This window comes from Gymnogyps californianus, chromosome 13 (genome assembly GCF_018139145.2).
Source record: "Gymnogyps californianus isolate 813 chromosome 13, ASM1813914v2, whole genome shotgun sequence".
NCBI lineage: Eukaryota > Metazoa > Chordata > Aves > Accipitriformes > Cathartidae > Gymnogyps > Gymnogyps californianus.
In genome coordinates this window covers 10,672,215-10,684,897 of record NC_059483.1, presented here as the reverse complement: position 1 = coordinate 10,684,897, position 12,683 = coordinate 10,672,215, and the positions used below count along the sequence as shown (strand labels likewise).

The following is a 12,683-nucleotide window of genomic DNA, read 5'->3' as shown; positions in this document are numbered from 1 at the left end:
AATGTCCTCTCCTCCTATCCCTCCCAACACACATACATTGTCCAGTTAAAACTTCAACAAGCAAAATCCACATTAATGACACCAAGTGAAAGTGAAATAGGACTACTTTTTAAAATAAGTAAATTTCTTGTTCAGGCTATTAAAAAATCGACAAAGTCATCACAGGTTTCACAGGTACAAGGCAGTTCTGAAACTGGACGATTAATTTTGATTGTCTCAATTTGATTATTTCTCCCTACCCACCCTCTCCCCTTGCCTTCATCTCACCTTATATTAAAGTCACAGGGATTTTGTTGCTGATTCCAAACAAAACAGATCAAGCTAAAAACTTGACAGCCAAAATATGTTGTAGACAGGATCCCTTTGAACTATCCCACAGTGTTGTAACACCCTCTCCTCACCGGGCTATCTATCGAAAAAACCTGTCTAAATAAGTAACATTAAAATCTTTTGTAACAAATTGATTCCCTGACACCTACAGTCACGTACAGAATTCTAGTTCTAAGCCTTCAAAGCAGAGAGGGAGAAAGAAATAGGTGAGAGTGTACATATGTCAGATGAGGAAGATTTGCTGAATCACGCATCAAAGCAGATGTAGGAGCAAGGCCTATGTCAGTTACTTTAAATACACAGTGGTACATCCAAAACATGCAGAATTCAGTTCTGCGTTCCAGGACAACGCAGACATACTGCAGACAATGACTAAAATGAGCAATAGTAAAGCCCTCTGAGGGGAGGCTGCAATTGAAAAGAGATTTAAGATTAAATCAAAGAATGTCACATTTAATATTCAGAACACTCTAACTGAATCTTTACTGCCTGGGCTATAAATGGAATCTTACCGTGGGTTGGAATGAGAAAGTGGGCTCATTTCTTTCTGATAGTGATGCTCCTGAGTGACGGGCTACAGAAAACAAAAAATAATATTGAGAAAATAACTTTGCAAATATTCTTTCAGAACGTTTAGAAGTATGTAAGAGATCTTTTATGAGCATACACATTTGCAGCTTCTGATATTAGAATTTTACAGTCTTTTTTCTTATCTGTAAAATTTAAAATGGATATTCAGATCCTAACTGTGCAAAAGTACAACTTAACAGATGATTCTTGTTTGGGTGGAAATACATACGAATTAAGGAGTCAACCACATGGTCATTTCTCTACTGCCTGTGAGAGTGTTGGGACAGAGTCAGGAAACTTCAGAGAGGGAAGGGTGGCAAAATCTTGTCTGATAGAAAAGCCTGGACTGTATGTGTATAGGAAGCATGGTGCAGGAACTCTTAGCAGGATCTGTGCAGAACCAATCGTTCTTAAGACCAGACAACACTGAGCCAGAGCTAATAGGGCTGGCAGGCAGGGTTCCTCTCTCCTCAGAAGCACCATTAACAATAATCTTATCAGTCCCAAATGCAGTTTGCTGAAGCACATATGACACTCTATTGCACTGCCAATTTGAAACCTGGATTAAGCTGTTCATGAATGGCTAATTGTGGACTGTATGAATATTCATACAGAAGATGATAATTTTCCAGTCTTCAAATCTTACCTGCCCATTGTAAGAATGTGCCCCAAAGGTTTCAAACTACATTTGGTTTATAGCATTAAAAACAGTCATTTGCAAGAAAGATCAATATTCATAAATTGGTATAAAAATTCAAGAATTCTAAAATTCAGAAATACATTTTCTCTCAGTATATATGTAGTGCTTCCAGAAGAGACCTCCCCCGCCATGATCACACACCCCAAAAGCAGTTCTAAACAAACCACTGAAGCAATGCAAAAGAAGTGAAAGTACAAGCATACATTAACAATACTTGTACAATTTAGTACATGAAAAGCTAAAATAAATACTAAGCATTATGAAAGCAATTGCTTTTTTACAGAAATCGATATAAAAACGAGTATGTTCTCATGGTTTCAGGAAGTGGGGAGGGATGTTATAAAATATATGTTCAGGATGAATGACATTCTAATTACTGCCAAATATGAATCACTGCCTGGTGGTGGATAGTGCAATTCCCAAATGATGGCTAGTGGAAGACTGAGGATGCAACAGAAAGTGAATTAGTCAGCCTATGAACCAGAATATCTGTCTAAATAATTTTTAGTCTCATTTCATAGTAAAGAATAGTCTGCCTCAGTTTTGCAATTTGACTTGATGTGAACAGATCCCTCCAGGGGTTGTCAAACTGAGCGCTCAGCTGGAATAATTCTGGGTTTAAATATCACTCCTCTTGTCTGTCAGACTTCAGTTCTGCCAGACCATTTTTGTGTTAAATGGCTTTCTTTTCTGAAACATCACAAAGGAGGCCAGAAGACCTTCCACAAATTAGGTACGAACCTGGAAGTACTCTTTCAAATATTTTGCAGATCAAGGCTTATGTGACTGAATTTATATTTAGGAAGTTGCTTGGGGAACAAGTAATCTCTCTTCTCTGTGAGTACTCCTTACTCGAAAGACAGGTCTTAGTGGTGAGCATATTTTGGAGTCTGCTAATGGAGCATTATACCACTACAAGCTTCTAAGATATATCAGCGAGCAATCTAGGAGAATCTTCCTTCTCCTTTGCATTTCTGACTGAGAATCAGGGACCATATGCGCTAAGATATCCTGAATTCTCTTATATATGATCTTTCTCCAGAATGTTTGTGTTATATCTGAAGTGGTGTCTGAAGTGTGGAAACAGCTATCCAAGAAGCTGAATGGGCCAATTCCCTGACAGGGCAAGAAGGTCCTGCTGGATCTCTAGAATAAAGCAAGGCATTTAAGCAGAAATATTTTGTAAGCTTTGCAAACTTTCTTGGATAATGTGGGTGTGTGTGGGTATAAACTTCACATGATACTCTGCAATATATACAACTGTGTCTTTCGTATTGTTGCAAAGCTAACATGGAATTTCATAGACCTTGAGATTTAAGAAAACATTCAGGTAAGACACGGTCAAATAAAGTCTTTTAAAATACTTAGTTCTACATCACATATTATTGATTTGGAACTGTGCCCCACACACATTTTACAAGGGTTTACAATTCTCCTTCAAAGTAAATCCATTTTAAAATAGAAGTTTTTCATATTTATAACTGATAGCTGTGCTGGATAATGTATAATATTCAAAGCTATTTTGTTCCTTTTTGGCTGTCATAGTTTACAGCAGCTGCTAAACAACTTACACTTCAACGATTTCTCCTGACAGCATATATTCAGTTCTTGGTAAACTATCATAGGATATAAAAATACAGTTTTAGTGTATCTGTTTTATAGTGGTTTAAGGACATCTGTTGTAACTGCAGCTTAGCAATATGATTGATCTATGTGCCTTTACATTCAGAAGGGTTTCTTAGATTCATTAGAGTCAGTAACATGAGAATTTTTAATGTATCTGGAAATCAGACTAACAATGGCAAGTGATGAAAAAAACCTCACTAAAAATGTGGTTTATATATAAAATATTACTTTGATACATAAGTTCACTATCTAACATGATTATATCCTGCCCTGCCTTGCAAAACATCATATGTATTTCAAAACGAAAGATACACAAAAAGCTGCCTTCTGGTGGTGCTGTTGCCATAGATTCCACTAAGGGACAAAAATATATGAAATGAATGAAAATCTGGAATAAAAATACTCCTTACTTATCTTTGAAGAACATAAGAGAAAGCAATAGATACTACTGATTTAAATAATCAGAAAGATACAACCTGGAAACACATGTATGCATGAAAGTTTAATCATAACAAGAATTTCAAGCTGTCCTTAATTTCTCAAACTACAATATGAGGATTATTTCTGTTTCTTTTCTATATACTGCACTGCTAAAATCATTTGCCTACGCAACTGGAAGATGGCTATATATATATATAAATTTTTCTGCAGTTTGTACATCTGATTTTGGAAGGATTGATCATTTGCAAATTCTCCTGACTCAACTCAAATGGTGGTGGTACTAAAGATCAGTGACATAAAAACAAATTTGCTTTTATTCCACACATTTTTTACATAATATATATAAGGAATAAATATACATACAAGGAACACTTCTTGGTAAAAACTGGAAGCTGAAGAAATGACGACTTTACTCAGGCTGGGGGATAAAGGGATTGAGAGCAGCCCTGCAGAGAAGGACTTGGGGGTACTGGTGGATGAAAAGCTGGACGTGAGCCAGCAATGTGCGCTCGCAGCCCAGAACGCCAACCGTATCCTGGGCTGCATCAAAAGAAGCGTGGCCAGCAGGTCAAGGGAGGTGATTCTGCCCCTCTACTCCGCTCTGGTGAGACCCCACCTGGAGTACTGCATCCAGCTCTGGAGTCCTCAGCACAGGAAAGACATGGACCTGTTGGAGTGGGTCCAGAGGAGGGCCACAAAATGATCGGAGGGATGGAACACCTCTCCTGTGAAGAAAGGCTGAGAGAGTTGGGAGTTGTTCAACCTGGAGAAGAGAAGGCTCTGGGGAGACCTTATTGCAGCCTTTCAGTACTTAAAGGGGGCCTATAAGAAAGATGGGGACAAACTTTTTAGCAGGGCCTGTTGCGATAGGACAAGGGGCAATGGTTTTAAACTAAAAGAGGGTAGATTTAGACTAGATAAGGAAGACGATGAGGGTGGTGAAACACTGGAACAGGTTGCCCAGAGAGGTAGTAGATGCCCCATCCCTGGAAACATTCAAGGTCAGGTTGGACAGGGCTCTGAGCAACCTGATCTAGTTGAAGATGTCCCGGCTCACTGCAGGGGGGTTGGACTAGACGACCTTTAAAGGTCCCTTCCAACCCAAACTATTCTGTGATTCTATGATTTTAGGTCTTAGAGCAAGACCATGCATGGCAGAAGACTGAAATCCAGGAGGAGTAGCCTTTGAACGTGTTCTAATCACTCCAACGAGGCTGTATTTTGATCTCTCAGTTACGTAGACTACCTATGCATACAGTAACACATTTACTGCACATGTGAATGCTATGTGTGGGGATTCACTGAAAACAGCTATACGAAATTATCTGACAGATTTATAGATTTGAAAGCCAGAGGGAAGAATTAGATCAACTCATGATCATATGTATATCACAGGCTATTAAACTGTAGATCACCAATAAAAAAACCCACTGAACAACATCAGATATAGAACTGAATGAACCATGAAGTGGGTCCCTCTGAATATACTCTACTCACAGATAATTCCCTGCTGACTACTTTTGATATTTGTCAGTTGACTCGTTCTAAATTCATTCAAGGTGTGCTTTATCAATATTATACGCTGCTCATTTTTAAACAAATATGTACAATGGTCTCAGCATGTTACATCTAAGCAGTTCCCTTATCAATTGTAACTTTATCAATAAAATTAGATTTTTTTGAACAGGACATATGTTCTATAAAACCATCTTGACTATCCTTAACCATATTACCACCCTTTAAATCTCTTAACTGAATCCCACACCAGATTTTTCACTGTTTTGACAATGATATCAGACAAACTGGCCTACATTAACTTTTTCATTTCAGCTACCCATTTGAATACTGGCACAGCATCACTACTCTCAAAGTCTTCTGAAATGTTAGAAGCATATCAAGATATACTAAAATTTAACACCAGCATACCAAAAATGTCCCCAACTACTCTTCTAAAAGCTTCTGTGTTAAAACAACTTGGGGTGATTAAATAATTACCTTCCCTAATAAATGTTGTTTATAACCTTCTTAGATACTAAAGGTCTAGAAAACAAATTATCACCCTCACATGAATATTCTGCATTTTTCCAAATATTGGAACAGAATTACATCAAGCAGTGTTAAACACACAAGTCCATACTCCAAAAACTTGTACCACATCTATGAATAGCTGGTGCCGTGGCAGCTATCTCAGAAAGGAAAATATGAAGTGAATCAATAGATACTGTGGACTAACCGACATTGTACTGGTACAGAGAGCCCCTTTGCGTAAAGGCAGAGGTATACGGGTAGGGAAGACCGCAGAAGCTGAATTTCAGCAGTCTTTGTTGTAGCAAGGGACTAAGTGGTTAGTCCTTATCTGAGAAAGATTAGGTTTGCTTTCTAAATTATCTCTTCCTGGAAACAAGGTTCTTGCCATTAAATCTTAAAACCTCAGTGCCCACCTTGCAAAATGCAGAGGAGAAACGTGACAAGGCTGTATGTGTAAGACACACCAACACTTCAGTCAACTGAATGAAATTTGAAAAACTACTCTCTCAAAGACAAATATGTTGCCTTTTACACTTGATTTATGTAGAGAAAGATGGACAGAAAGGACTATTATGAAAAACTACAGCTATATTAAATTACAATTTAAATGATTAACCTATCATATCTAAATACTTTTTTAGACTGATGCTATTAGTCTGAAGCTACAGAAGCTGATCAAGGCAGTAAGATCAAAGAACCGTCTTTGCAATCACATTGTGCTTCACTGAATACTGGAGCAGTACATTTTACTTTAAAAGTTCATTTTGTTTTAGTCATGTAATTGTATTAACAAAATCTGACGTGTCTAAATATTCTTATCAATTTCCTTATAATTAAACTACTCAAAAATTAATGAGACTGCTATTCTCTTTATTTAATTGAGTTCCATTTGTCCAGTCTTGCAGATTTACATCATGTTTGAGTCTATTTAGTGAATATGGAGAAAATGCATTGGAAATATGATGAAATCACCTAAATGTGTAATGTTGACGTATCTCAAATAGTTAAAACTATTTAAAACTATTATTTAAAAACTAATGTTTCTCTGATATCCTGCAAAATATTACACTGTAAACCAAGTTATTCATACAATTACTCGCTTATTGATACAACTCTTCTCATTTGAAACTTTCATTTACCAGTGTACCACAAACTTCCAACGCTGTGTTGATCATTCACTATGGAAGATTGCTACTACAGGCCTCTATTTGGGCCCTATAGATCCCTAGAGGTAATGTGCACCTAGCATTTTAGAGCATTTACTCTACAATAGTTTATATTGGGGCAACATAGCAGTGTTTACTCTTCTAACGTTGGATTTGCCTCTGAGAGTTATGTTGTGTGCTTTACTTAAGCCACATTCATTGTTTATTATTGTTTCACCTATAATAAAATAAGAACTATGTTGCTGAGATATAAATGGAGTGTGAGGTTATCTAGTTTTACAGCAGCTCCTGCAAGTACCTTTATATAGTTGCTGAAACGTTATTCTGTGATTTCATACATTCAATACCCTTCGGTGGACTGTAACAAATACTCCTCTGCTTCTTATAACAGTAGTCTGTCACATAGTGCGGCTATGTGTGATTTTGTACCACTTTGTACCAGTACAAATAATGATACAAGGTGTAAAATACAGAAGGATCACATACTAAGTGCTCAGAACTACTGCAGCTTTTTGCCGCTGTTCTCCTGCTTCAGTCCTTTAAACAGTTAGCTTTTCAGTAATGAGACTTTATCATTGTAAGAAGCAATTATTTTCCATTACTCACAGTGTAACGCAGTTGCTGACTGGTATATCTGGGTTTCATTCTTTTTGGAACTATTTTTAAGTACTATATCACACACCTGCAGGTTGTCAGCCACTATTGTGACAAGCTGTACAGCCTACATGATTATTCAGGATTCTAGGAATGAATATATATATAATAGATTTGCTTTCTGTCCATGGTGGTACTACAGAACCTGCTGGAATTGCATACGCTTTGGTTGCGTGTTTTACTTGATAAGTTCTAAAAAACGTTTGGTAATGATACCTTAAATTTCAAAGCTATTCAAAGACATTTTAATATTCAAGACCCCTGAGTCTCAGAATTAATAGAAACTATATAGAGAAAATACTGTGGGTTTAGACTTACTGGTGGGAAACAAGAGTTCCACGTTGCTGTATCATCACTGCTTGTACTTATGCTAACAGTGCAGTTGTCTATCTGTGATGCACTCAGCCCGTGTGAGATCCCAGTATCCCGTAATTCTTCATTTTGTTGTCTCTTCATGCTAGCCAGCATCTGTAGTTCAGATGAACTCAGTCTGTTTGACTGGTAGTTCTTCCAGTCATACTCCTATGAAATAAAATGGAAAAGTCAACAATACAGACAGGATCATGGAACAGAATATATGAATGAAACCGATACCTTGTAGAATCTCTTGGGGAATCTTCAAGAAGCTACAATACTAAAAGAGAAACAAAATGTTTACTAGAAAAGATAAGTTAACAGATTTCTGTTCAGCTATGAAGATCAAGCATATTTACACATAATTACAGGAAGGAAGAACACAAACACTGTTATGGACTGCAGTTTGGATCCGGGGTGTTTGGTGAAGTTGCTGTTCCACTGCAATTAAAAACAGAAGACAAAAACAGGCTTTCAGAAGTTCAAAAATCCAGCAGCTACAATTGCTTAAGCATTAAATGCAAATCTTGAAATAAACCCAATCACACAGTTATCATAGTATCATAAACACCATCAACATAACATTTAGTTATTTGTCAAGCACAGCATAAAATTTCTCTGGAAAGCTACACGTCAGCACTAAATTTTAAAAGTTATTTTGGTAACTTGCTAGTGTATACATTTTAAAATAAACACCACTGTACTTTCATTTTTCTTTATACTCATTGGTTGAATTGTTAATGTAACTCTAATTGTTATATTAAACTTGGGCCAAAAGGTAAAAACATGTATTAACTATTTTGCAGTTTGTACTTATGCCTCACACAAACCTCATGATAAGATTGTTTAAGTTCACCCAACCTGCTGTGGCATCATCTTTGTTTAAAGAACTCCTTCTTTAAGAAAAACTTTCCCTTTTTTAAAGGGCCCACATAGATCGCTGTTTCACAAAGGAACAGGTCTAATACTTCAGGCCTCTAGTTTTGGTTCTGAATGGAATTACAAAGCATTTCTGCTTGAAAAGTGAATCCAAGTAGTGACCAGGACTTCAGAGGATTTAGATCACTGGAATATGGCCAGTGGGCTGCAAGACACTACGTAACAGTATCCTGAAGAAGGACAGTGCTTTGATTCTAGTGAAGAGAATGCAGCTTTTAGCCCAGGAGTTTATCATGTTCCTGGCAGAAGGGGTAATCTCACAGTCTGTGAGAAGGTGGGGTAGTCGCAGGGTGCTGTGGGGCGGTACGGGGTAACTGAAAACCTCAAGAACACACGCAAGTCAGCAGTACTAGTGATATGAACAATGCTAGCATTTTCTGCTATGAAATCCAGTGTGTAATGTTTCAGTGTGTCTTCTGGGGGTACAAAAGTTCACCAGAAGACACATTAAAATATCATACGCTAGAATTACTACAACCTTCTCTACTTTCTTCCTATGTATACAAGACACATATCTAAGTCTTCTATGTGGATTAAAATCATGAATTGGTCACACCTCAGACATAGGAAAACTTGAATTGCAGCTTTTTCTTAGTAAGAGAAATAGTACAGCAACGTTCAATACCTTCAGGTTACGATATCACACAAACACGACATTTGCTTTTAAAAACACTCATGAATATATGCGAGTGATTAATAAAATATTATATAGGTTCAATTATTCAGCTCCACAGAGGTATGAGGTATACAGACCACAAAAGATGTTATACGTTGGACATTGATTTCCTTATTTTAAGGAAATCATGCAAAAAGATATGTATGTATCCTAGATTTTCATGTATATTGCTTAGTATTTCACATGCAAAGTGCTCACTTTCACCAGAAAGATTATATGACAACACTGCTGAAAAAGGAGGTTATTTTCAGTGACACACAGTACTTTCTCCTGTTTTAGGGAGTTCCATATACCTTAATAAAACTGTATTTTCTGGGAATCAGAAAACCATTATTGTCAGTCTGATCCCCTTTCCTGCCAGCTTTTTTTGCCCTTGGGATCAGAGCAAAGCTAGATAAGGAAGGATACTACATTACTTATTTCCCCTCCAGAAGTTTAACCAGGGATATGCTCATAAATTCATTCACAGTGCTGAACTCCAAGTATAGGATGTGCAATACAATGCAGACTGGAAGGGAATTTTGGATCAAGGACAGATGGAGAAACTCCTCCTTTTTAATAATACATGTAATGGCATCATGCAATGAACAGAACCTTGATTTCACCTCAAGCTCTAGGATATTTTACTATGTGTTTGCAAAAATCGTTTTAGAATAAAAATATGTAGCCTATTTTTATTTCCTCATGGGTGCCATAAAAGAAATCAACAGTTATTATCTCAATAGTATGTAAAATAATATTTCCTATTTTAATTCTAGTTAGGAAATTAAGTACCACTCAGTAAAGACTGCTGCCCAACATTAAGTTTTTGGGAGTAGCAACTCTATCATATATATTTTGGTGTTTAATTCTGACTATCATGATATTAGATTTCACTTAAAGCCATCTATTGCAAAGAACTGGTCAAAAAGAAAATTAGCACTGAAATAACAAAGTAAACCACCTTTGATGGGAAGTGTGCCTGCAAGCTGACATTCAGCAGGTAAATATATCACATAAAACAGTATTTATGACTAAAGGGCGCTCACACAGAAACAGTTGCATGTGCAAGTATGCAAATCTTTGTGAAAAAGACATTTAATTCTAAAGCCTATTGCAAACATTTTTTATTTTTTACTATGTATCGCAAATTCTTAAGTCAAATGTCTTTGCAAAGATTTTTCCTACGGAATCACCCCAAGCACTCAGAGGCTACGTTTTGGCACAGATAAATGTAGTCTGATATTTTGTACAAGGTATAAGAAGATGACAGAAGCTGTTAGCACAGCTGCCACCCCTTTTTTACCTCTGGCTTTTGAGGTCTGAGCTTCATTCCTGAATAGTATGATTATTACTACCATTTTTAACCCTAAAATAATACATGATGTTTTCTCTAGACCCTTACTGAATGTACAGTATTAGCTCAGTTACTATTAGTTATTATTTGTTCACTTCATACAAAACTTGCTATGTTACATCTAGAAAGTCTGCTTTGCTCTGATGTATTAGTATTCTACCAGATCTACAGCTGCTATGACTTTTATTGATCTTACTGAAGATACTGATTTCCTGTTAATTTTCCTATATACAAGCCTTCTGCATTTATTTGATTATTATAAGAGCAGCTTTGGCTTATCTTTCTTATCTCTCATAAAAAGCAATTGGCATGCAGTCATTAAAATGACAGCATGAACTAGTGCTATGCAGAATAAAAGCACTAAGGATTAAAAGAGCATTTTTCTCATTCTCTTTTTAATAAAGGCAAAACATTGCCCAAACCTGCTTGTCTTTTCCTTTACATCTATGAAGAAAGATGTATCGATTTTTGGAATTTTTACAGAACAATTCAAAACATTTGCTGTTTTTTTTCCCCCAGCTTATTTCAAATTGTCATTCTGTTTTCTTTTCTTGTAATGGTCTCACTCTAGAAATACCACACTCAGAAAGGAGAATACATGTCATGACAATTTCCTGTGTTAAACATCCTGTACAATGAACTCCTTGTAATAAAGGAGAAATAGTCTGGACTATTTATTCTGTAGCTTCAGATGACTGCTACAAAAAAGCCTCTTCACAAATTTTATATTGTCTTAGGCAATTTTCAAAGAGAATTTGAAAACTGAATTTGAAATTAAGTTGACTTTGTAATTTAGGAGAGACTTTTGATGTAAGAAGTAATTTTACAATACTCGTAAATTTGTCTAAAATTAATATTTCATTTAGTAATTAAAAGCTTATCTTGTCTTTTTGCATGTCCTCCCTTTACGATAAAGTATTTTTATTAAGCACTTAAAACTTTTGCTAGATTGACAAAACCTGTTGTTTAAAGGATTTTTTTCATATATAATGACATTTGCATTCTTTTAGGTTCAAATGATTTATTCAGAATTGTTTGAATGTAGTTATACGTGCGGAAAACTTTAATTACCAGCTATCTACACGCTTGCAACATTACCCAGAGGGCTGTACTTCTTTCTTAATTAAAAATATTTGAACTTAATAATAGAGAACTCTATTAAAACATGAATAAAACATTGCAAGCAGCCAGGTCCTTAAAGTGTATTAAGTAGTTAGCAAATCGATTGCAGGAAGAGCTGGTTAAGCATTTTTTTTTCTTTACCAGTCTCCCGTATGAGCAGATTAGAAGACACTTCTCTGTAAACTCTCACTCTAATACCCTTTCATACGAAACTATCCTTTCATACATAATTCTTAAAACAATGAATAGTGTTTCAAAACAGAAATAATTACATGCCCACAGCCAACAAAAAACCTCCAGTGTTGTCTCACTGCAGTTAACAACATTATATGTTAGCACTTTTTTCTTGAAACTTCTGGGGACCTAGAATACTAGTTTCTTCCTGCAAAACTGCTCCAGCAGATACAAAAAAGCTTTACATATGTATGTGGTCAGAAAAAGGCCACATTCAAATAGCTTATTATATTAATTTTTAAATTATCGGAAATATTCTTAAAAAAAATTAATAAAAATATATATTTGACTTTATAAGTGCTAGGTGAACATACTTTCTAATATAAACAACCACTGTTTCAAAGGCAGTCAGTGGCACTCAAGTTTGGCTTCAAATTTTAACCGTGGCCTAGTACAAAAAGAAGTATCAAAGAACTCCATGGAAAGGCTTCTGGATGGGAAAATTTTATTACTTGATCAAATCAAGTATGAGAGCTAAATCTGCCAGATACTTTCACCTTATATTTT

General features: G+C 36.0%; 1 protein-coding gene across 3 annotated transcripts in view; it reads right to left on the bottom strand.

Moving 5' to 3' along the window:
- CFAP20DC (CFAP20 domain containing) overlaps nt 1-12,683 on the bottom strand; it is an 89,759-nt gene that overhangs the window by 20,405 nt on the left and 56,671 nt on the right. For 2 of the 3 annotated variants that reach the window (XM_050904946.1, XM_050904945.1), the window contains exons 14-15: nt 7,834-8,037; nt 843-904 (exon numbers count right to left, since the gene is read on the bottom strand). In XM_050904946.1, coding sequence (XP_050760903.1) covers nt 843-904; nt 7,834-8,037 — 266 coding nt within the window. The remainder of the gene's footprint in view (nt 1-842; nt 905-7,833; nt 8,038-12,683) is intronic. The other variant, XM_050904947.1, reaches the window with a different exon arrangement.